A 25,712-nucleotide genomic window follows, 5' to 3' on the forward strand; every position below is an offset into this window, starting at 1 on the left:
GATATATATAGTTGCTGTTGTTGAGATGGAATTTCACTCTCACCCAGGCTGGTGTGTAGTGGTGCGATCTTGGCTCACTGCAACCTCCGCCTCCTGGGTTCAAGTGATTCTTGTGTCTCAGCATCCTAAGTAGCTGGGATTACAGGCACTGCCACCATGCCTGGCTAATTTAGTTGAGATGGGGTTTTGTCATGTTGGCCAGGCTGGTCTCGAACTCCTGACCTCAGGTGATTGATCCACCTGCCTCAACCTCCCAAGTGCTGGGATTACAGGCATGAGCCACCATGTCCAGCCTACTGATATTTTAACATTTACTTTTGTAGACTTTCTATCTGTAGACTGAATTAATTTTTTAAATTAAACTACAGTTTTATAAATTTTTTACATTAATTTTTTAAATTAAACTTCAGTTTTATAATTTTTTAAATTAAACTACAGTTTAATAACTGGTTAATGTTAAACATGTTTTCAGGAAAAAAAAAGAATTAACAAGTAACCAGACTATTTCCAGAGCCCTTCAGGTGAAACAAGTTAATGTCCTTTTGTAAAAACTATTTTTCCATCTTTTTATTTGATTCACTCATTTATTTATTCATTTGTTCATCAATCTTTTAAATGGCAGTATCCCTCTGAGGAAGATATGATCGAATGGGCCAAGAGGGAAAGTGAGAAAGAGGAAGAGCAGAGGCTTGCCCGACTGAATCAGCAAGAACAAGAAGACTTAGAACTGGCTATTGCACTCAGTAAATCTGAGATATCAGAAGCATGAAGAATTCCCTTGTTCTTTGTCAACAATATAGTACTCTTCTTCCTGAATACTGAAACTATTTGCAACATGTATCAAAACTACCTGTGAGCATGGGAATACAAAAGGTTTGATATTCCTGTAAATGTGACAAAATTTTAGGATTTTTTTTCTTTATTATAGATTCATCTTTTTTTTTTTTTTTTTTCTTATAAAAGCCATAACCCAATCAAATTCACCTTCACTTAGGCCCCTGTTCTGGCATACATTTACTGTGAGCTTTTGCTGCCTGTGCTATTTTACTTGTAAAGCTAAAGCACCCAAGCTTCTGCCTTCTGGAATATAGAGAAATAGTTTTACCCTGCACCACCCTTGTTCTGTAGTTATTCTGATGATAGCTAGTGGGGTTCTAAAAGTTTGCAGTATTCTCCCTTGATTTGAATGGTTGAGTGAGGTTAAGGGCAAGAATATCCTATTTCTTTTATGATTGGTGCAAATTGTCTAAAGTGCATTTTAAAATTTCCTTATAGTAAAAATACTACTTAATTTGTTTTTTTAGAGACAAAGAAAAATATTTTGCACAGATTGGCTCCACTATGGAAAAGGGACGCTTTCAATCAAACCATTATAGTCTCAGATTCTATCTTTTCCTAACTAAAAACATTAAAGTCTCATCTGTGAAATAAATTTTAAAAAATATTTATCTGGATTTAAAGAATTTTAGATCAACAGATACCTCTTGGTGTGTTTGCTAATTAATAAAAATCAGTTTCTTACAAATAAAGTTTGTAAGAAAATGTTCATTTTAAGTGTTATATAGTGGAGAAAATGTATCACCTAAAATATACCTATCAACATAAAGCAAGTAAAAATCTTACCGTGGCGGCCATTCTGCCTTTGCCGTGGCCCTGTCCTGTTCAGTTCTTAATAGGTTTATTTTTGTACTTTTGCAAAAGAAACTTCAGCAGGCTAGAACTGGAAGGTACTTTAAGTTTTCACACATATTTGTTTTTCTTTAATGAAGGCTCATTTACTTGAAATGTAAAAACTTTCACTGAATACAAATAGAAAAAATGATGTGTATCATATCATATTGCTTTTTGTCCATCTTTGTGGTTTAGTTTATTTACTTCATGTTTTTCACCTATAAAATTGTCAAGCTAGCAAAAAAAAAAATCTTGTTTGTTTAATTGGGAGAGAAGATACCTGCTAGATTATCAAAACTCTTCACATGTTAAAAGACCATCTCCTGTAAAACTGACCTAGTGGACAAGCTGATTTGAAATAGACTGTGAAGTGAGCGGTAATTTGTCATTTTAATTTTGTTTAATGTGGTTACTGACTTAGATGATGTATTGAATACCAAGATAAAGAAAAATGCACCTAAAAACTAATTAGAATTCTCTGGGTCGCCAAGTCAAGGTGATATTGATCTGTGTTAATCTGAGTAACTTATTGCCTAGCCTATAAATAAATTCTGAAATATCCAATTCATTCCTTGTTGAAATGGTGCTTGTTTTCTTTTCTTTCCATTACACAATTGGACTCCTACAGTTTAAAACTTTAAACCACTATCTTGCACTGTTAACTTTTTTCCACCTTTGTAAATAGAAACATATCTGCATAAAAGTCATACATATGAAGCAAGGGCTGAATCTTAATTACAGGGCTTTAATTTTGATGAATGAATCCAGTGTCCTAAGGATTTTCTGCAAAAATTGACTGGGAATTATTGGGAGTTGTGATAAGTGGCATTTTTGTTTGTTTTCTTCCTCCTACTCCTTACGATAAAGGTAAGTTGACTTGAACAACCTTTTGCACTGGGAAAATAAGCAAATGTTTGAAATGCTTTAAAAAAATTTTTTTAATTAAAACACTCGAAAATATTAAATATCTATAACTTATAAACACCAACTTTCAATGTAATACAAGTATTCTAATCTTATGTATGTTTAACTGGATTACATAGATTTTTTCTTTTGTTAAAATATGTATGCTCAATGGACCAATATAATATTAAAGTATGTAAATATTATATAAATATATATCTATATCTATGTGCTTGCTTGTGTAGGATGAATGTCTTAGAGTCATTTGTGATATTTTATGTTGTTGACTCTGGCTCCAGGGCCTGTGTTTAAAAGGGACAGATAAGTATTGCCAAGAGCTAAGTGGCACTACTTACAAAGTTTTAAACATCTTCTACATACTGATTCATGTTTATTTGAGCTCTCTTTATAGAATTTTCTCTTAAAGTTTCAAACTTCTAAGTTATAGCCTGTAATTATGAGAACAATAAACTTTAAGTAACAATAAAGAATACTATCCATATATCCAATTTGCAGTGGAGTTTTGCATGGTTATCTGATTATGTCCATGCTGTGTCCAAGGAGGAGGAGGTATATACAATCAGCACAGATGAATATGTGTAAAGGGTTTGGGACAGCATCTGGTATGGAATAATAAATGTAAACGATTATTTTTGGTTATCATGTCCTGCTTTTATGAAAGAAAGGAAATGTTAATGCGTAAAGACAGTGCCTGAAACATATGTGGCTTTATATATACTTGTTGAATAAGAATTTGTAGGCCAGGTGTGGTGGCCCACACCTGTAATTTAGCACTTTGGGAGGTGAAGGTGGGTGGATCACCTGAGATCAGGAGTTCAAGAACAACCTGGCCAAAATAGTGAAACCCTGTCTCTACTAAAAATACAAAAAAAATTAGGCGAGTGTAGTGGCTCATGCCTGTAGTCCCAGCTACTCAGGAGGCTGAGGCAGGAGAATCACTTGAACCCGGGAGGTGGAGGTTGCAGTGAGCGGATATTGCGCCACTGCACTCCACCCTAAGTGACAGAGTGAGACTGTCTCAAAAAATAAAAAACAAAAAGAATTTGAAGCTGGGCACAGTGGCTCATGCCTGTAATCCCAGCCCTTTCGGAAGCTGAAGTGGGAGGATCACTTGAGCCCAGGAGTTTGAGACCAGCCTGGGAAACATGGCAAGACCCTGTCTCTACAAAAAAATACAAAAATTAGCCAGGTGTGGTGGTGTGTACCTGTAGTCCCAGCTACTGAGGTAGGAGGATTTCTTGAGCCCAGGAGATTGAGGCTGCAAAAAGCCAGGATTGCACCGCTGCACTCCAACCTAGGCAACAGAGCAAGACTCTGTCTCAAAAAACAAAAAATCATGACATGGACTTTTGGAAGGCACTGTGTTCTAATAAATTCATACAGTACTGGGACTGAATCTCTTTTCTGCCATTTGTGAGGATGTAATGTAAAGATGACTTTGAGAAAGTTATTTAGCCTCCCTGAATCTCATTTTCCTCATCTAATGTATATCATAGTACTTACAGGATTGTTCTAAAGGATTTAGCTCTGATGGCTTTTAAATATTTATTTTTAAATAAGCAAATTCAATCACAATATTACTAATACGAAAATAGCTGTTGGTTGTTGAATGTACATTATATGTGAAGCACTCTACTAGGCATTTTATGCGTGTTTTCTTGTTTACTCTTCACAATACCCCTAAGTAGTAGATATTGTTGTCCCCTATTTTAGAAATGGAGAAACTGAGGCTTAAAAATGTTAAAATAATGTGCTTCAGATTATCCAGCTGATGAGAAGATGAGCCAGGAACTGAACCCTGGTCTGTCTCATACTCTTTACAATTTACCATGCTTTATTTTGTGTGAAAAAATTTTAACTTATAAGCCATGGTAGGAACAGTACATGATAAATAATAATAATAATAAATAATATTTATTAAGCTCCAGGCATGATCCTAAGTGCTTTACTATTAGTTTCTTTAATCTTCACATAGTAACCATGAAAGGTATAGGTACTCTTATCTTCTCAATTTTATAGAAGAGGAACCCAAAGTAGGCCACAGTTATGCAGCTAATAAGTGGCAGAGCTGGAATTTGAACCCAGGAGGTGGACTCCAGAGTTTTAACTACTACTCTGTATTCCTGTTAATGATGAGTAGTCAGAGGAGCAAGGTCACAAATGAAATAATCCATGCAATCTCTGTTCTTGATGATGAATGGAATAAACCTATATTATACAAGGCATCTTAGAAAACATTTTCCAATTTGTTCTTGTATTTAACTCTTATGATGGTTTAGAACAGTTTTGGACACATGAAAGCATTTATGATTATTAGTGTTATCATAAGTGATAAGTATATGGGGGAAGTAACCAGCCTTGCTTCAGTTTTTCTTTTTTTGTAGAGACAGAGTCTCACTCTGTTGGCCCAGGCTGGAATGCAGTGTCACAGTCATAGCTCACTGTAACTGTGAATTCCTGGGCTCAAGGGATCCTCCCACCTCAGCCTTCAAAGTAGCTAGGACTATAAGTGCATGCCACTGGTCCTAGTTATTTTTTTATTTTTATTTTTGGTAGAGCTAGAGGTCTCACTGTGTTGCCCAGGCTGGCTTGAACTCATGATTCTACCTCCTTAGCCACCCAAAGTGCTGGGATTATAGGCTTAGCCCAACCTTGTTTTAAATAGCATGGGGAGAAATGCCAGATATAGGTGAAGGGGAGGAAGGCAGCAAATCACACTGCCATGTGTGTACCTATGCAACAATCTTGCCTGTTCTTCTCATGTACCCCAAAACCTAAAATGCAATAAAAAATAAATATAAAACGAAAAGGCTAGAAAAAAACGAAAAGTAATTTATCAGTACTGATAAGGCTCTGAAAAGAGTACATAAAAAGGGAGGCAGAGAGTAAGTTTTGAAGAGTTTGAAGTAGCTCGGTGTGACCAGAGTGTAGGCTTGTGGGCAAAAGACTGAGGTGTTTGTAAGAAAGATTTCATTGGTAGTGATTTGGGGAATTGGCTTAGAAGAAAATCAGGTAAGGCAGGGAGAGCAGGTAGGTTGTTGCAGTCATGCTGGTGAGATGGTTAAGAACTTAAAATGTGGTTGTGGCTGGGGCCTAAAAGAAGGGGGCCAATTTGAAAAAAATTCAGGAGAATTAACGAGCCTTGAGGTCCGATTAGATGTAGGTGGTAAGGGAAAAGGAGTACTCAAAATTTAGCAAGCAATAGGATCACCTGGAGGGTGTGTCAAACTACATAGATTGCTGGACTCTAGCCCCAGAGTTTCTGATTCAGTAGGTATAGAGTTGGACCCCAGAAGTTACATTTCTAATAGATGAGGGTGATGTTGGCTCCGGGATCTCACTTTGAGAACCACTAGAGTAGGTAATAACTTCTAAGTCTCTTTTGTTTGCAAGTTTTATTAAATCCATTCATTTATTCTGCAGTGCTGTTCCACTTTGTCATGCTATACTTGACCTGTGGATTCTGCTTGGTAACCTCTAATCTCTCTTATGGATATACAGTTTTTAAAAATAACAATTGTAGGCTGGGTATGGTGGCTCAAGCCTGTAATCCCAGCACTTTGGGACGCCGAAGTAGGCAGATCACTTGAGGTCAGGAGTCTTGAGCCCAGCCTGGTCAACATGGTGAAATCCCATCTCTACTAAAAATACAAAAATTAGCTGGGCATGGTGGTGCATGCCTGTAGTCTCAGCTATACTCAGGAGGCTGAGGCAGGAGAATCACTTGAATCTTGGAGTTGGAGGCTGCAGTGAGCCAATACCACACCACTGCACTCCAGCCTGGATGACAGAGTGAGACTGTCTCCCCCCAAAAAATAAATAATAATTGCAAGCTAACACTTATATAGCACTTACTTACTGCCCAATACTATTTAAAGTACTTTATATATACTGATTAACCTCCATAATATGCTTTTAAGTTAGGTACTGTTATTCCCAGTTTACAGATGAGAAGGCTGAGAAGTACAAAGGGGTTAAATAATTTGTCCAAGGTCACAGAGCTAAAACGTGCCAGAGCTAGAATTCCAACTCAGGCAGTTGGCCGGGAGTGGTGGCTCACACCTATAATCCTAGCACTTTGGAAGGCCATGGTGGGTGAATCACCTGAGGTCAGGAGTTCCAGATCAGCCTGGCCAACACATCGAAACTCCGTCTCGACTAAAAATACAAAAAAATAATTATAATAATTAGCTGGGCATGCTGGTGGGCAACTATAATCCCAGCTACTTGGGAGGCTGAGGCAGGAGAATCGCTTGAACCAGTGGTGGGGGGCGGGGCAGAGGTTGCAGGGAGCCAAGATAGTGCCACTTCACTCCAGCCTAGGTGAAAAAGCAAAACTCCATCTCATAAAACAAACTCAGGCAGTCTGACTCAAAAATTTATGTTCAATCACTGTTCTGCTGGAAAAAGAAAAATAAGATACTTTTTTCCTTCGATGCATGGATCTACAATGTACCTTTTACTTCCAGAAAGCTCTCTACTGTCTTAGTTTTGAAAATGCACAGTGAGAAAGTCATTATTCCATTGACCTTTGCTAAGATCTGTTGTGTGTTGCGCCAGGGACAGAGAAGACTCATATGAGGGCCTTGCCATTAGTGGTATAGTAGGGAAGATGGGTATCTACTTACATAATTTCACAGCATTGCATACTGAGGATTATCTTAGGAGTGCTGGGATGCCCATAGTTCTAGCTGAGAGGATTGTGAAAGTCTTCCCAGAGGAGGTGTCCCCAGAACATCGTATTCTTACTAGCATTACTAAAAACATCCATGGTGACTGTTGGAATTTTTGTTGTTGTTGTTCTTAAAGCACAGCTCTCACAAGGCCACATCATTTGATGTTAGGGCTCTGTTGACTAGAAAAGGCTAGCAGTCTCCTAGGAGGCATCATTTAAATAGCATTCATTACTTTAGTGAATTCAGCCTGATCCAAGATCTGACCTTCAAGTTTAGAAACCTGATTTTCATCAGTAAAACAGGGACTGATATAAAGACCAGAATGTCACTTTCCAGTAAAAATAAAGTTGCCACGGGGCTTGGAGTGCCCACAATTGGTTGAACATGACTCCTCCCTTGCTGGTGCTCAGATACCTCCTCCCTCTGAGACGCCTCTTGATCTCTGCAGCCAGGGATACCTGGGCCCCTCTCATGGACACATTTTTCAGATTAATATGTTTAATCAGGTTATAGTCTGGTTTGGCTGGTTGGGTAACTTTATAATGCCTCTTTGGGGTGACTTTGCATATCTTTGCTTTGATCCATTATATGTAAATTTTTCAATATGTTAATGGGCATCATTTGTAAAATCATGAAATAGAATTCGAGTATGTACTGGGTCACAAGATAAAATGTTTGAAAGCCATTTATTTTTTAAAATCTCTCCAAATAAATGTAAGTCCTAATGTTGCATATCCAGGTGAATGATATAAAGATTGTCTTATGGGGGGGGTGGGGATCCACAGAAAGATTCCACCCATTTTTCCTTCCTCACTGCACTAAGTGTGTAGAATGTGTGCAGCCTCCCGGGACCTAAGGCCTTAGTTACAGCTTCTCCTTTCTGTTTCCTCTGGAATCGTCAGAACTTGTGGGAATAGAAATGGGAAAAAGCTGACACTTATTGGGGACCTTCTCTGAGCCTGGCACTAGGGTTCTTAATATACGTATAGTTTATTCTTCATGACACTTAAATGGAAAATATGATGTATAGAGAGATGGAAGCGATTTGGCCAAGAAACCCCAACCTAGGAAAGGTTCACAGCTGGACAATCCAGGTTCCAGCCCAGGTGCCTCAGCTGTGAAACTTACTCTTCTGCCACACTGGACTGCCTTTTGATCTCTGCTGCTACTTATGCTCAAAGGACTGCCCTTAAGAGCAGGTGTGCAAGACTCAGCAACCTAAGTCCTAAGCAAGAAGTCTCCATCGAGCACAGAGCAGACCCGGCATCCCTCTGAGGCTCTATATACAGGAGAAACGGAACAAAACTGCTTGCTCACCCTGTGGGCCTTTTAATGATGGGTGGACTTGTCAGGACTGAGACAACCCTGATTTGTTCTCCTCCAGATTGTGAGCCTCTACATGAGTTAAAGATCCTTCTAGGCACTGTGACACGTAGAAACCTGGATGGGGTAGAGGCTATACTTAATTGAGTCAAAACTCTGGTCCTAGAATGGGTAGAAGCAGGTTAGGAGCCCTTCACCCTTGCTCCCTTGTAGCATGCTGCCTTAACCACATACAAACAAAAGAAAACTCCAATGTATCTCAGCTTCCTGAGTAGGTCCCTGGCCTTGCAGAAGGAATCCAGACCTTGGAGTTTTAACATATGGGTCTAAATTCTGGTCTTAAATTTCCTGTGTTTTTGGGTAAATCTGGGTTAACACCTCTGTGGTCCTCAGGGATAACAGTTCCCTTACAGGGTTGTTGCAGGGATTAAAGATGATAGATACAGGTTGGATGTGGTGGTTCATGCCTGTAATCCCAGAATTTTGGGAGGCCCAGGCAGGAGGATTGCCTGAGTCCAGGAGTTCCAGACCGGCATGGACAACATAGCAACAGTCTGTCCTTACAAAAAAAATTTTAAAAATTAGCCAGGTATAGTGGCATGCACCTGAAGTAGCTACTCAGGAGACTGATGTGGGAGGATCACTTGAAGCCAAGAGATACAGGCTGCAGTGAGCTGTGATCATACCACTGCACTCCAGACTAGGCAACAGGGCAAGACATTGTCTCAAAAAAAAAAAAAAAATGATAGATACAAAGTCATGGTTTCTGTTACATGGTAGATATTCACTAAGAGCTACCATGCCCATGTTTAAAAAGACAGAAGAGGTCTTTTTAAGGGGATAAACTTGAGTTATCTTGAAAGTTCATTTAAATAGAACACTTCATTGCCCTCTGATTCTGGATAAAACTATAGGATGTAGAGGTAACACACACTATTAAAAACGGTGTCGAGCATCGTTCTGTTTTACTTGCATTAACTTATTTAATCCTTAAAACAACCCTTGTAATAGGTGCTGTTATCCTCGTTTTACTGTTAAAAAAAAACAGACACAAAGAGGTTGAATAACTTGCCTGGTTGTGCAGTTACCAAGTGGTGGGGCCAAGATTCTAACCTAAGCAGTGTGGCTCCAGTGGAAGAGAGGATGGGAAGAATAAAACCTATTCTACCTTGGGTTTGTTACGTAATTCAAAATAAGCTTGAGAAAGTGGCTCATAAATGCCTTGTGCATCTAATAGCTTGTGTGGCAGGCCGACCGGGCCTGGGGTTAAGATATAGATTCGGGTCCAGCTGCTTGTGTTGAGTGCTAGCTCTGCCACTTAACTAGTTTGTGTGATCTTGAGCAAATTAAAATTCCTCTCTGCTTCACTTTTTCAACTATAAAATTGGGATTGTAAAAGAACAGACATGTTGGGATTCTTTTGAGGATTAAATGAGTTGGCACATGTGCCAAGAGTTTAAAATAGTGCCCAAGTAACAATTTTACACAGATTAGGAAGAATAAGAAACGAGCCTTGAAGTTTAAGGACCCCAGGATTGAATCCCAGCTCCTGACTTGATCTTAAGAACATTTCCAAACTTCTGATCCAAATATTCTTAAAACAGTTGTCTAGATTAGAGGTAGATATGTAAAGGCTCTCTGCATAGTGCCTACCACTGGGTAGAAGTTTTATAGATATTAGTTCCTTCTCTATTTACTCACCATTGAGTACCTGCTATGTATAGCAATAGTGCTGGGCTCTGTGGAAGACAACATATGAGATATTGTCTGTACCTTCAGATAGAAATCTGAAAAATGAGACAAACACCATTGTAAATAACTTATACAAGAATTTAAAAATATATAATGCTAAATGCTGTGAGAGAGACAGATAAAAATGTAACTCTGAAAAGGGAGAGACTGCTCCAATGGGGAGATCCTGGACAGCTTCCTGGAGGAAGTGGTGTTGGCTGTGGGCTCAGAGGCTCTGTGAGACTGGGCTCTGGACCCATAGGAAGCCAGGCTTCTGAGGTCCTGTGGCTATTCTTGGCTGTGAACCCAGGAGAAAGTTGGCTATCTGAAGTGCCCAGTGCTGCCGAGCTGGAAGAGGCTCTATGGACTAAGGGGTTTAGGTCCCTGAGCAAACTGTAACTGGAATTTCCAGATCTAGAAGCTCTAGCTTTGTGATCAGATAAGCAGTATTCTCGGGCCCTTGTTGATCTGCAAAGACCATGATATGAGTGCCCAGAGAAAGAGGAAAAGGTCACATGTTCTCTGCTGCCTACCAGGGAAGAGTGAGAGAAATAGCCCAGATGGTCCTTGGAGCCTCTGCCCTCTGGGCAGCTTTGCACAGGACCTCCCACGCCAGGCTGAGTCCATCCATGATCCATAGGCAGGGTGAGAGGAAAGTACCAGATTGGGCAGAGAAGCCTGGGTGTAAGACCTGATCCACAACTTGATTTCAGGAAAGGTCATTCGCCCCTCTAAACCTGTTTCATCAACTGTAAAATTGGGATGAGTGAGTATGTACTAAGGTGTAGATAAATAAGAATTGGTGTAAACTGCCTGGCTCCAGTCTTGACACGAGAGAACACCAGACATGTGAGAACCAGTCACCACTTACTGGACGCAAAATTTGTATTGCACAAGTACCTAGGCCACAGACCCTGCCCAGAAGGAAACAAAAATGGTCCTTAGCCACCCTGCCCCTGCCCTGTGTTCAACCCCCTACCTTCTCTGATGAGCTAAGTCTCCAGGGGTCCCTGAATCTGTTCCTCACACTGGAGCTGGAGCAGGTCTTCCTCATATGCCTCCTCAGGGTGCTCTCCTACGCCTTTTCCTTAGTTGGGCTTCCAATAAAAGCCCCTGGACTGCAGGCCAGGGAATCCTCTTGCTCCAGAGCTGATTCTGCTTGACGGTGGTAATTTAAAATAAAAACCAAAACTGTACATGACCTAAGAGAAAATATGGGGCTTCAAAGAAAGTTTACACTGGAGATGGGGCTGTGGTTCATCCTCCTCTGTCCCCCGACCTGCCATGGGGGACTGAACTCAGAAGTCAGTGAAGTGGGTCACGTGCCAGGGCCTGGCTTGGCCTGCAGCCTCCACCCTTAGGCCCAGAGAGCTGCTGTCCACTTCCCTATCAGCCCCCTGCTGCTGGTGCTCTGCGCCCCACATTTGACTCAGTCCCGAGCCTCTGACCCCATTCAGGCGCGGCCCTAGCAAAGCTGGCTCTGTTTGTAGGGAGGAGGGAACGGGGTTGGTGGTGCCGCTGTGTCCCGCAGAGACCCGTAAGGACATCTTGCGGCCCGTCGGTTTGGAGGCCGGGCTCTGGACGGAGTGGGAGACCTGCCACTGGCCCCCTCGTGACCTTGTACAAAGCGTGGACCTCCGTTTCTCCCGGTGCCCAGTGATGGGTCTCGGAGTGTTCGAGGTCCTTTCTGGTTCTGGGTGCGACTGGGCTTGCCCTGGGACTACAGGCCCGCTCCAGGGACAACGACGCTCTTTGGGTCAGGGAGGCGCCGGGCCAGGGCGGGGAGGAGCCGCGGGTCCCGCCCTGCTCGCCCCGTCCAGGTGCTGCCACCGGAGCCGCCACCGCCGCCGCGAGGGGCCGCCCGCGCCCCCGACCGAGCCCGGCCAGCACTCATGGCCTTTCGGACCACCTGGAAGGAGGCGGCCTCCCGGAAAGGCGACCGCAGGTACCGGGCAGGGGGCGGGGACTCGGCGGCAGGCGCGGATGGGACCCAGGGGTCGACGGAGGACCCAGCCGACGCCGGGGGGAACAGCTGAAGGGCACAGCGGGGGGAAAGGGTGTGTGGCCGCTGGGCCTGGGGGTCGGCCGAAGCCGGGAGGGGCAGGGCCGAACGGGCCCTGCTCTCTGCCCTCGCCGCCAGCAGGGCGGGGACTGGGGAGTGTGGACGCGGTCCCACCTGAGCGCCGCTCGGTGTTGTAAGCCGCGGGCCACCTGCAAAGGCAGCTCGATGAGCGGGACTTCAGGCGGGTCTGGCGGTCAGGTTTGGGCAGCAGCTTCCGAGCTTAGCCCTCCATCCTCTCACCTGGTTCTCCCCAGCTCTGCATGAGCCAAGTGTAGGCATCCTGTATGCCTGGACAGATGAAGCCAGGGCTGTGCCTCTGAGGGGCTGTCCACATCCGAGGAGCAGGTGAGGGAAGTCATGTGTTCGAATCCCAGTCCAGGGTGAATTATGTGGACCCCAGCTCCTCCAAAGCCAGCCCTCGGGGGTGTGTCAGTCACCTCCCTCGCTGTCCCTACCTCCAGGATGAGTTAGTGACCCCCCCCCCAGTTGTGTTCCTGTGAGGGGATGACAGCGCTGACCTTCTTCTGAGGTTCGTAGGCCCTCCCCACAAATCCTTTATATTTCCATGTTTAAAGTTCACCCTGCTGTGCCAGAGGGTGGGCAATCCAACACCTCCATCTGACTGTCCTATGAACACTTCAGACTTGGCAAGCCCCAAACCTGTTCCTCCCCCTGTGTCCCGTGTCGATGAATGGTATAGTCATCCACCCAGTTGCCTAAGCCCGAAACCTGGGAGTCATCCCTGACACCTCCCTCCCTTACTCCCACCTGCTCCACAAGTCCCGTTGATTTTATCTCCCAGTATCTCTCAAAGCTGTTTATTCTCCTTGGACTATTGCAATAGGCCCCGTTCCCCAGCTTCTCCAGGCTCTCCCTTTCCACACATCCTTTCTTTCTTTTTTTTTTTTTTTAATATATATTTTATTGCGTTTTAGGTTTTGGGGTACATGTGAAGAACACACCATTGCATAGGTACACACATGGCAGTGTGGTTTGCTGCCTTCCTCCCCATCACCTATATCTGGCATTTCTCCCCATGCTATCCCTCCCCAACTCCCCACCCCCCACTGTCACTCCCCTAGTTCCCCTCCACAGACACTAGTGTGTGATGCTCCCCTCCCTGTGTCCTTGTGTTCTCATTGTTCAACACCCACCTATGAGTGAGAACATGCAGTGTTTGATTTTCTGTTCTTGGGTCAGTTTGCTGAGAATGATGGTTTCCAGGTTCATCCATGTCCCTACAAAGGACACGAACTCATCATTTTTGATGGCTACATAATATTCCATGGTGTGTATGTGCCACATTTTCCCTGTCCAGTCTATCGTCGATGGGCATTTGGGTTGATTCCAAGTCTTTGCTATTGTAAAGTGCTGCAGTGAACATTTGTGTGCATGTGTCCTTTCTAAAGCACAAACCAGACCAAGTCATTTTCTACTTTAAAACTCTTCCGTGGGCAAGGCGTGGTGGCTCACGCCTGTAATCCCAGCACTTTGGAAGGCCAAGGCGGGAGGATCACTTGAGTCCGGGAGTTTGAGAGCAGGCTGGGCAACATAGCAAGACCCTGTCTCTATATATAAAGGAAAAAAAATGAAAAGAAAACCCTTCCATAACTCTCCACCACCTTTACTGGCTCTCATTCAGCCTTTCAGCACACATTGTTGAGCACTTGTGTGCTGGGCCAGCACTGTATGAGAAACTGCAGGTATGGCATTACTTCCAACATACACGTCTTGCTCTTGGAAACCATGGTTTTTTTTTTTTTTTTTTTTTTTTTTTTGAGACAGAGTCTCACACTGTCATCCGGGCTGGAGTGCAATGGCACAATCTTGACTCACTGCAACCTCCACCTCCCGGGTTCATTTGATTCTCCTCCCAAGAAGCTGAAATTACAAGCACACACCACCACACTGCTATTTTTTTGTATTTTTAGTAGAGATGGGTTTTCACTATGTTGGCCAGACTGGTCTCGAACTCCTGACCTCGTGATCCACCCACCTTGGCCTCCCAAAGTGCTGGGATTACAGGCATGAGCCACTGTGCCTGGCCAAGACCATGTTCTAGTAGGAGAGACAGACATAAACAAGTAAACACTTGGGCGAGGCGTACAATAAGGCAACGTTGTGCACAGTAAAACTGACGGTGCTGAAGCACTGCAGGCAGGACTGCTCACATCAAAGCCCGGGCTGTGTCTGAGAAGAAAGGAGTGTGGATGGTGGAAGATCAATACCTGGTGAGACCCAGAAGCAGGCTGGCCAGAACAAACAGGACAGGGAATTTAGGTTTCACTGTGGTGGGAAGCCACTGGAGGGCTTTAGGAGGGCATTTACATATTTAAAGATGACCATGCTGTCCTATGGAGGAAGGATTTTTGTGGACAGATCATTTCAATGCTGGATCACTGTCACCTCCTCCTTTTCTGTTTCCCTACTACATATGGAAAGGGAACAGGGCTCATCAACCCCCATGTTCCCAGAGCACAGCACAGAATGGGGCTCAGAGTGCATTTTGGTTTTGATGAGGACATGAGGGGACGATTTCTGAGGAAGACAAGATCCCTTGGCCAGATGGCGTTCTTGCCTGCCAGGACCTGCCCTGCCTTGGAGAATCCAGTTGTGCATCATCCTGGGGGCACCAGGGAGCCTTCGGGGTCTCCAGTGTGTGTGTATGTTACTCATGTCTCAGTGTGCAGGGAGAGCAGAGGGGAGGCTGGCGTGATGGTCCAGGAGACAGATGCTGGGGTATGGGTTAGGAGAATGGAGGGAATGGGAGATAGATGTTAAGAAGGAGGAATTGAGAAGCAGACAGGCTGAGAAGTGGGGGGGCCTCTGATCAAGCAGAGGCCTCCACACCCCCCCATGGGCCTGCGTGAGGAAATGTGTATTCGAGCCTGCACACACGCACCTTTGTACTTCAGCTGGAAATTGCTGGGCACAAATACGCAGAGAATTCCTTACTCCCAGCTGCCCACATGAGGTCTCACACCTGAGGCTCAAACCTGGGTCTCTATTCTTCCAGCTCAGGACCTGTGACCTCTCCACCCTCACCCACCACACCACCCTGGGTCCCACAGCATAGCCAAGGTCAAAGAGCTTGACAGGGGGAATGGGGAGGTGGAGAAGTGCTCAACCCCTGCCTTGCCACTTACTTACTGGCTCTTTGACATTGATTTATTGTTTGATATGTGTGAACCTCAGTTTACTCAGCTGTAAAATAATAGCTACTCTCTGAGCTGTGGGAAGATGTAGTGAAGTTATTTGTAAAGGACCTAACAGTCACTGGGGCATAGTCAGTGTTCAGTTCCTTCTCAGTACTGATATGAGGTAATATTCCTTCCAGGGTATTTGCTTTGAGCAGAGGGGATTCTGAAAGGTTTGGGAGTCAATGGTGGGATTCCAGGCACCAGGATTGGGTAGCTGGGAACTTCTGGGAAAAGGAAAGGGGACTGTTGCTGACACCCAGGCATCTTACAGTGGGGACCGCCCCCTACTCAGCCTACAAATCAGGCCCTTCTTAGATATACCATAGCCCCGACTCGAGGTAGGAGACAGCACCAAAAATAAAAGGGGATGTGCAGACAGGCAGATTGCTGTGGAGGGAGTAATTGAGTGGCAGATCTGCTGTGGGAGGGAGGAGCCTCCTCAAGAATGGAGGCGCCCAGCCAAGGAGGCTGGAGGCCTGCTAGGACTGCTGTAGTCAGAATTCCTGCTCTTGGTTTAAGCCTGAGCTGGAGGAGCTCTCAGATGCTTCTAGGTTGGGAGTCTGTAATTCGGTGGCTGGAATCCCTGGGTGGTGGGAATGGATTTGGACTAGAGGCCAGTGCTGAGTTTTGATCTCTGTGATTCTCAGATCCTGCAAGTTGAATAATTTGTGATTCCCAGACTTGTGATTTAAAATTCCAAGTTTCTACAGTGTTGAAGCTTTTAATCCCAGGACTCTGCTTTGCCCCCGAGGGTTGCTGAGGGTGACTGTAAGGGGTAGGAGAGGGCTCCAATGTAAGAGGCACACTGTGGTCTCTCAGATCCTCAATCCCTGGTGACAAGACCTTGAAAAACATTCAAGCAACCTTTGTCCCACTGTCAGTTATGGAGGGGTTCAAACTTGGAACATTTGGGCCATTTTTGGGGTCATTGAGAAATAGGTTTGGGTTGCAACTTCAGTTCTGCAGCATGCCACATTTCCTGTAATATCTTCACATCTATCATCTGAGGTGCTTGAGTTGCTCTGTCTTTCCTGAAAATGTCTTCTTCTCAACGCAGTTTCTCTCTGTGGCCAGCTCCATTCTCTCCTAACACTCACCTGCTTCTCCAGTCAGTGCAAGGCATGGCTGCCAGCAGCTTCCAAGCTCAAGTCCTGGGATGCTAAATCAAAGCAGTGAGAAGCACTCTGGAGCCACATAGGCTGGTTTTGCTTGTTGCTGTTGTTATTGTTGGTGTGTGTGTGTGTGTGTCTTTGTGTGGTTTTTAAATTTTGTGTGAGATGGAATTTCACTCTTGTCACCCATGCTGGAGTGCAGTGGTGCTCTCGGCTCACTGCAATCTCCACCTTCCCGTTTCAAGCAATTCTCCTGTCTCACCCTCCCAAGTAGCAGGGATTACCGTCATGTGCCACCACGCCCGCTAATTTTGTACTTTTAGTAGAGACGGGGTTTCACCATGTTGGCCAGACTCCCCTCAAACTCCTGACCTCAAGTGATCCATCCACCTCGGCCTCCCAAAGTGTTGGGATTACAGGTGTGAGCCACCACGCCCAGACTTAGGCTGGTTTTGAAGCCTTACTCTGAAACTTTCTAGCAGTATGACTTTGGACAGGCTGTTTAGCCTCTCGTGCCTCAGTTTCCTCATCTGTAAAGAGGGGGTAATGTTAGGACTCGCCTCCCAGGATTGCTGTGACGATCGCATGAGTTAGTTTATGTAAAGCACTGCCTGGCATGCTGCGATACCAGCATGAATGATGATTACAAGAGGAAGGGCTTCACCAGCTTTAGTGTGAAAAAGCTCAGGAAACTACTCTGACTGGTGCTTCCTTCAGCCAATCACTGTTCTCTGAGAGGTGGGGTCAAGTAAGAGAAGGCTCCTCACTCAGCCAATGGGCTGGAGAGAAAGGGAGTAGAAAGCGGGTGTGATGCAGGAGGAGGGCAGCATTTAGCAGACTTGACCACTAAGCAGGTCTTAAAAAAAGCTGTAGTTTCACGACATACCCACATTATGATATATTTGGAGCACCCTGCCCATTCTTCTGAGTCCCCCTGCTGTTTCTGATGCTCTGAGATCCGAAAACTCGTGGCCCCCCTGGGGGCCTGTGCCACCCACCACTCTCCTGTGTTGCCACCTTGCCAGACACAGCCATTCTCTCCCTGACTGCCACCACCATCCTGGCCTGCTGGGGGAATGGTCTCTGATCTAGCACTTGGCCAGATCATCTTTCTTAATTCATTCCCACTCAGGCGGCTATAATGGAATATCATAAACTGGGTAGCTTGTAAACAACAGAAATTTATTTCTCACCATTCTGGAGAATGGGAAGTCCAAGATCAAGGCAGATTCAGTATCTGATGAGGGCCTGCTTTCTGGCTCAGAGATGGTCCGTTCTTGCTATGTCTTCACATGGAGGAAGGGGCGAGGAGTCTCTCTTGGATTTCTTTTATAAGGGCACCAATCTTGTTCATAAGGGCTCTGCCCCCATGGCCTAATCACCTCCCAAAGGGGCCACCTCCTAATACCGTCACCTTAGGCATAAGGATTTCAACATATGAATGTTGGGGGGATGCAAATGGTCACTCTATGGCAATCACCCCATGCCATGGGTGGGACAGACTCTTCCCTTAATTCCCCAGCAGCTCGACTGGGGCCAAGCTATAACTTACCTATTTATTTATTTATTTTGGTAGAGATGGGGTTTCACCATGTTGCCCAGTCTGGTCTTGAACTTCTGGCCTCAAGTGATCCTCCTACCTCAGCCTCCCAAAGTGCTGGGAGCCACCATGCCTGGCCAGGCTATAACTTTCAAGAACACCTTAGGAAGCAGGGAGCGAGGAACAGATGATTTTATGATGTTATGGCCCTCTCCCCTCAGCCATCCTGGAAGGAGCCTTCCTGTAGAACATCCCCTTCTGGGAGGCCCCAGTGTGTCTTCCAACATCTTCCTTCCCAGGAGAAAAGAGGAATTTTTCTCTTAGCTCAAGATTCCCAAGCCATCCTTTCTTATGCTAAGATTGGCTATAAAATAATAGATCAGTCTGTCCCAGATGAATAGCAATGCAGAAATCTACTGCTTTCAAGTAAAATCCTTCCTCTGCCCTATAAATGGCTCGTCCTTTGACCCATGACCCCCCTAAAGGACAATTATATTAGGACTAGGTGGGACATCAGAGACCCCATCCACATGGAACTGAGCTAAGACACTCCATTCCTTTTGGCCCCTTTTCTTCCCGTGGGAGTGAAATTCGTTTTGCCTCCTGCAGCCTCAGGTGTTACTCCTTAGCCTCCCTCTCACAGCGTCTGCTCTAACCAGCACCCACGCCCTGCAAGAAGAATCACTGCAGCTGCTTAATCCATTTCCAGCTAAGAAACATCCTTCCTCAGATACATACAGTAGCTAAATCTCACATTGAAAGAAACTGCTGTCTTACTAAGTAAATGATTAAATGGGCAATTGCTTTATATTTGGATGATTGAAAGGTGTCCCCAAGGGCTGTCCCTGAGCACAGGACAGGCCACTCAAAGGAGGGTAAATCAGGCTGGGTGTGGCTCACACCTGTAATCCCAAGACTTTGGGAGACCAAGGTGGGTGGATCACTTGAGGTCAAGAGTTCAAGACCAGCCTGGACAACATGGCGAAGCCTCATCTCTACTAAAAATACAAAAATTAGCCAGGCATGGTGGTGTGCACCTGTAATCCCAGCTACTTGGGAGGCGAGGCAGGAGGATCACTTGAAACCGGGAGATGGAAATTGCAGTGAGCCAAGATCGTACCACTACACTCCAGCCAGAACATAAGACTCCGTCTCAAAAAAAAAAAAAAAAAAAAAAAAAAAAAGGATAAATCTCCACTCGGCAGCACTGAGCTCAAGTGGTCACGCTTCTCCCCTTCTCTTCTCCTTTGCTTGTCACTGCTCCCTCCAGGCCCCAGTTCCTCTCCCCTGGACACCTTCTGAACTTGCCCGTTGCCTCCAGAATGTTCTCATCCCTTGCCTCTGTGATCTGTAATGCGAGAGACCTGCCTTTGACTGTGCCCAACAGCCAGCATGTAACATGCAGCATCACCTGTAATCCATATAGCTCTGACCAGGGAAGCTTTGTTTTCTCCAGTTTAATAGATGAGTAAACTTAGGCCCAAGGAGGTGAAGCGTGTTGCCCTGGATTATAGAGAAGAAGCCAAAATGCAGATTCAAATCTCCTGTTCCCAGCACTATATTGTACTACCTCCCCCAGAAATGGCTTTGGTACCTCTTCATGCTTCCTAAAGTGCATAGATGTCAGGGTTTTCTTTTTAATATTAGATGGGTAATTTTATGTTCTGCATTTTTCATATTTTTCCATATTCTAGCAAATTCATTTATGCAGCAAACATTTTTATTGAGCAAGGCACTGTTCTGGGCACTGGAAATATATTAGAGAACAAAACAGTAATGCAAAAACAAACAAAAAATCCTGAAGCTGGGCACAGCCACATGTCCCTAAAGTCTTAGCTACTCAGAAGGCTGAGGCGGGAGGATCACTTAAGCCCAAGAGTTCAAGAGAGCCTGGGCAATATAGTAAGAAGCCAAACAAAACAAAAACAAAAACCTTACTTGTGGAACTTAAAGTTTACTAGGAAGAGGGAGAATAAATGAATAAGCAAAATAAAAAGATGTCACATGACAATAAGCACTGTGGAAAAATAATGCAGGGCAGAAGTGGGAGTATGGGCGCAGGGATTCCATTTTAAATAGAATGGGGCCAGGCACGGTGGCTCATGCCTGTAATCCCAGCACTTTGGGAGGCCGAGGCGGGCAGATCACCTGAGGTCAGGAGTTCAAGACTAGCCTGGCCAACACAGTGAAACCCTGTCTGTACTAAAAATATAAAAGTTAGCTAGGCGTGGTAGCGGACACCTGTAGTCTCAGCTACTTGGGAGGCTGAGGCAGGAGAATCTTCTTGAACCCGGGAGGCAGAGGTTGCAGTAAGCCAAGATTACACCACTGCACTCCAGCCTGGATGACAGAGCAAGACTCCGTCTCAAAAAAAAAAAAAAAAAAAAAAAATTAAATAGAATGGTCAGGGAAGGCCTCACAGAGAATGTGACATTTGAGCTGAGACCTAAAGGAGAAGGAGTGAATTGTGGGAGAAGAGCATTCCAGCCATAGCGAGTCCAAAGGGCCCGAGGTGGGAATGTGCCTGGCATATTTGGAAGTGAGCAAGGAGGCTGGTGTGGCTGAAATAAGAGAGAGAATAAAGGGAAATGGTGTTGGGAGATGGTGGGAGCATACAGGTTGTGCAGGGCCCCAAGGGCCATGGATAGACTGTAGTTTTTGCACTGAGCAACATGGGGATCCTTTATAGGGCTTTGAGCAGCGTTGTGACGTGATCTGGCCTAAGTGTCAAAGGGGCCTGGTGCTGTGTGGAGAATAGACAGCTGCAGACTACAGGTGAGTGCCACCATGCCCAGCTAACTTTTTATTTTTTGTAGAGACGGGGGTCTCACTATGTTGCCAAGGCTGGTCTCCAACTCCTGGCCTCAAGCAACCCTCCCACCTTGGCCTCTCAAAGTGCTGGGATTACAGGCAGATGGAGCCAATTTCTCTTCCCACCGGCAGTGTGTCAGGTAGCCCATCTGCCCTGAAGATATGTAGCTCATTTAATCCTTGCAACAACCTAACGAGGTTGGTGCCATCATCATCCCCCTTTCAGAAATGAAGTTGCTGGCCCAGAGTGTCAGGGGCAAGCTCTGGCTTTCAAACCAGCTCTCTGAACTATTCTCTAGTCGGATGAGTGGTTTGGGGTTGCCCAGCTAGGACATTGTGGGGCCAGGAGTCCATCCGGGTCTTCCTGGCTCTGCCGCCCAAGTTCTGACCCCTGAAAGGATGCCACTCAATGCTGGAAACCCCTCATTAGAGCTCTGACCCCTTTTTCCAGTTAGAGCTCTTCTTGGTCCCTTGTGCTAACCCAGGCTCCTTCCTTAGACCCATCCTCAGCAGCTCTTAGAAACCAGACTTGGGTAGAAGAGGCCAGATTCTAGAACTGAGACCCTCTGAGCAGGGAGGTCCCTTGAGCTCCTGGCCCAATTTCTGTCCCCTTTATATCTAGTGGGAAGAGGAAACTGACTTGCTGAAGGTCACATAGCTAGTGGGGGGCAGAGACCATGCCTGTTCAAGAGGCAGGAGTAGATCCTCCCCAGGGGCCCTTGCCAAAAGAGATTTAAGATCTGTCACTGTCACACGCCTCCAAGGGCCCTTTGTTGATGGTCCCGTTCACTTGTGAATTATTAACGAGCCCAAGCCTGTAACCTGCTAGGGTGGGGTTCACTCGCTTTAAGAAAAGCTGCTTTATAGTCACCAGTTCAGCAGGGGAGGAACGGTTCTAGAGTCTGAGGAGGGGGGATCTGGGCTGGTAGAGACTGCAGGTGTTGGAAAGTCATGCCAGGGAAAGGCCTGGGGGAAGGGGCTCAGAGGCATGCTGAGAAGGGGGAAGGAGTCACCCAAACAATCCTCAGTAATCTGCACAGCATCCCTGAGAATTTGGGATTATTATCCCAGGTATACAGATGGGAACAGAGGTTCAGAGAGGTGGAGGCACAGCTGACTTCACAGCTTAAGTTCTTTCTACAACAATGGCACCATGTGTCACTGCTTGCATCCCCCATTTCTATGGCCCTCCCACTTAAAACACTCCTTTCTTGTCTTCTTCCCACCTTCCCTAGAGGATAAGGACCCAAGACCTGAGTTCAAGCTATGGCTAGACCTTGATCCAAGCCTCTATTTTCTCATCTGTAGGATGGGAGGTAATGCTATTAAAAACTTTCTAGGGCATTTTGAGGTCTCACTTAAAAGGTATTTATTAAGGGCCTTTTTTTTAAATTTAATTTTATTTTTTTTAAAGACAGTCTCTTTCTGTCGCCTAGGATGGAGTGTAATGGTGCGATCTCAGCTCACTGCAACCTCTGCCTCCCAGGTTGAAGCAATTCTCCTGCCTCAGCCTCCCAAGTGGCTGGGATTACAGGTGTCTGCCACCACTCCTGGCTAATTTTTTTTTTTCTTTTTTTTTTTTAGTAGAGATGAGGTTTCACCATGTTGGCCACGCTGGTCTTGAACTCTTGACCTCAAGTATCTGCCCCCCTCAGCCTCCCAAAGTGCTGGGATTACACATGTGAGCCACTGTGCCTGGCCATGTTAAGGACCTTCTTAAGCTGACGATGGCACAGGTGAAAAGTCTGTGAAGGTTCTCAGGCCCATTGAGAGGTGTGGTGACCCTGGTGATTTGTTCTTGCACGTTGGGGAGGAAATGAGGGAGGAAGGCAGGCTTGGCATCTCCTATGTGTAATTCACCAGGAAATAGATCGCCCGACAGGAGGAAGACTCCCAGGAATCAGGATGCTCTCCCATCACCAGGGTTCAGCTGTCACCTCAAGGTGGGGACATGCAGGTTATCTAAGGAAGGTCACCTGAATTGGGGAGCAAGAAATGAAGATGGTGACTCACAACTTCCCTGCACTGGGGCTGGGCCAGAGCTCCTGGGGGCCGGGATCGGCCTGGGTGGGGCCCTCCTGAGGGGTGGGCCACTCTGATGTGCTGACTCACCAGGTGAGTGGCTCCAGCATCACTGTCCCTGTGGTGGTGTAGGGAGAGTTCCAGCTCTAAAGGCAACTCTTTCGCTTCCCTTACTGAGCTCAGTTTTCATCTTTGAAATGGGGAAGAAAGTGGTGTCTAGTGGTCCACCACAACCATCACCAGGCCATTTTTATAGCACTCTGCTACTGTAATTTTTATTTTTATTTTTTTGAGACAGGGTCTTACTCTCTTGCCCAGGCTGGAGTGCAGTGGCACCATCAAGAATCACTGCAGCCTCAACCTCCCCCCGGGCTCAATCAATCCTCCTGCCTCAGACTCCTGAGTAGCTAGGACTATGTACCACCATGCTTGGCTTTTTTTTTTTTTTGAGACAGAATTTCACTCTTGTTTCCCAGGCTGGAGTCCAATGGTGCCATTTCGGCTCACCACAACCTCCCCCTCCAGGGTTCAAGCAATTCTCCTGCCTCAGCCTCCCGAGTAGCTGGGATTACAGGCATGTACCACCACACCTGGCTAATTTTGTATTTTTAGTAGAGACGGGGTTTCTCCATGTTGGTCAGGCTGGTCTCAAACTCCTGACCTCAGGTGTTTCGTCCCCCTCAGCCTCCCAAAGTGCTGGGATTACAGGTGTGAGCCACTGCACCTGGCCCGGTTTTTTTTGTTGTTTTTTTTTTAAGAGACAGGTTCTCACCATGTTGCCCAGCCTGGTCTCAAACTCCTGGAATCCGCCCGCTTCAGCCTTCTAAAGTGCTGGGATTATAGGTGTGAGCCACCATGCTCAGCCTATATGTGAATCTTAATACTCAGAGCAACCTTGGAAGTAGGCAATATTATTATTTCCATTTTACTGATGAGGAAACTGAGGCTGAGAGGTGGTAAAGTGAAAATTAAATAAGATAATCCATGTTATACACTGAACACCACGTGTAGCATGTAAAAAGCCTTTGATTTGTGTCAGCCATTGTTATAATAATAACCTCAGAGGAAAATTGTAAAGTGTTAGGCCCCGTGTTAGTGTCTGGTGACTAGTCAGCTACCTGATGTCAGGCCCTGAGACACAGAGGTGAATCGGACCAGGCCCTACCCTCCAGAAGCAGACAGTCACATACAGTCCTACTCCCTGCTCCCCAACACCCCAAATACACATACCACACACAGACAGTGACAGCCCAGGGTGATGAGGTAGGTCAGAGGGGGTTAGGGCAGTGGGTGCACAGGGATTCCCTAACCCAGCTATGGAAAGAGGGCTTCCTGGAAGAGGTGACATCTGAACTGAAAGCTGCAGGGTAGGGAAGAGTTTTGGCACATGGCAAAATCTCAACAAATGTTGGTCAAATATAGTAAGGGTTTACCTTGGCGCTAATAGAGCTTATAGCTTCAGGGCTCCTCACTTACCTGGCCCCTTCCAAGGCTCTGGGAGAACCCTGGCAATTTTATACAGGCTGACTATCCCTAACCCAAAATGCTCTGGACCAGAAGTGTTTCAATTTTGGGATTTTTATGGATTTTGGAATATTTGCATATGCATAATGAATTATCCTGGGGATGGGACCCAAGTCTAAACGTAAAATTCAATTGTGTTTCATATACACCTTACACACATAGCCTAAAGGTAATTTATTTTCTTTCTTTCTTCTTTCTTTTTTTCTTTCTTTCTTTTTTTTTTTTTGAGATGAAGTTTCGATCTTGTTGCCCAGGCTGGAATGCAATGACTCAATCTCAGCTCACTGCAACCTCCCCCTCCAGGGTTCAAGCAATTCTCCTGCCTCAGCCTCCTGAGTAGCTGGGATTATAGGCATATACCACCACACCTGGCTAATTTTGTATTTTTAGTAGAGACGGGGTTTCTCCATGTTGGCCAGGCTGGTCTCAAACTCCTGACCTCAGGTGATCCTCCCGCCTTGACCTCCCTAACTGCTGGGATTACAGGCGCGAGCTACTGTGCCCAGCCACCTAAAGGTAATTTTATACAATATTTTTAATAATTCTGTGCATGAAACAAAGTTTGTGTACACTGAACCATCAAAAAGCAGAGGCGTCGCTCTCTCAGCCACCCATGTGGACAATCTGTGATTATTTAGTATCACCATCATTTTTGACTGTGAATTTATATGCTCCCAATAAGCATTTTTTACTCTTATTCACACATAAGTACTTAACAGTAAAAATATAACATGCCATTAATACAGTGAAAAACTAAAGTGTTTAGGGTAACCCAGCAGCACGTGAGTGTCAGCAGAATGCCTATGTCCGCTGTAACAACAGCACAGCGAACATGGCAGCCCACAGTCTCCAACTACAGTGCTCAAAAAGCTTAAAGTTTTAGGCTGGGCACAGTGGCTTACGCCTGTAATCCATCTCACTTTGGGAGGCCCAGGTAGGTGGATCGCTTGAGGTCCAGAGTTCGAGACCAGCCTGGCTAACATGGCAAAATCCTGTCTCTAGTAAAAATACAAAAATTAGCTGGGCATGGTGGTGAGTGCTTGTAATCCCAGCTACTTGGGAAGCTGAGGCAGGAGGATCGCTTGAACCCAGGAGACCGAGGTTATGGTGAGCCAA

At 45.4% G+C, this 25,712-nt stretch overlaps 2 protein-coding genes across 9 annotated transcripts in view; both read left to right on the forward strand.

Moving 5' to 3' along the window:
• EPS15 (epidermal growth factor receptor pathway substrate 15) overlaps positions 1-3,078 on the forward strand; it is a 177,109-nt gene extending 174,031 nt beyond the window's left edge. For all 7 annotated transcript variants that reach the window (XM_032297051.1, XM_032297049.1, XM_032297057.1 and 4 more), the window contains one exon: positions 623-3,078. In XM_032297051.1, coding sequence (XP_032152942.1) covers positions 623-769 — 147 coding nt within the window. In that variant the 3' untranslated portion in view covers positions 770-3,078. The remainder of the gene's footprint in view (positions 1-622) is intronic.
• Positions 3,079-12,165: 9,087 nt separating this feature from the next.
• TTC39A (tetratricopeptide repeat domain 39A) overlaps positions 12,166-25,712 on the forward strand; it is a 58,994-nt gene continuing 45,447 nt past the window's right edge. The window contains exon 1 of one of the 2 annotated variants that reach the window (XM_032297058.1): positions 12,166-12,270. In XM_032297058.1, coding sequence (XP_032152949.1) covers positions 12,218-12,270 — 53 coding nt within the window. In that variant the 5' untranslated portion in view covers positions 12,166-12,217. The remainder of the gene's footprint in view (positions 12,271-25,712) is intronic. The other variant, XM_032297064.1, reaches the window with a different exon arrangement.

Source organism: Sapajus apella, unplaced genomic scaffold (genome assembly GCF_009761245.1).
Source record: "Sapajus apella isolate SASKATOON/1434 unplaced genomic scaffold, GSC_monkey_1.0 scaffold36, whole genome shotgun sequence".
NCBI lineage: Eukaryota > Metazoa > Chordata > Mammalia > Primates > Cebidae > Sapajus > Sapajus apella.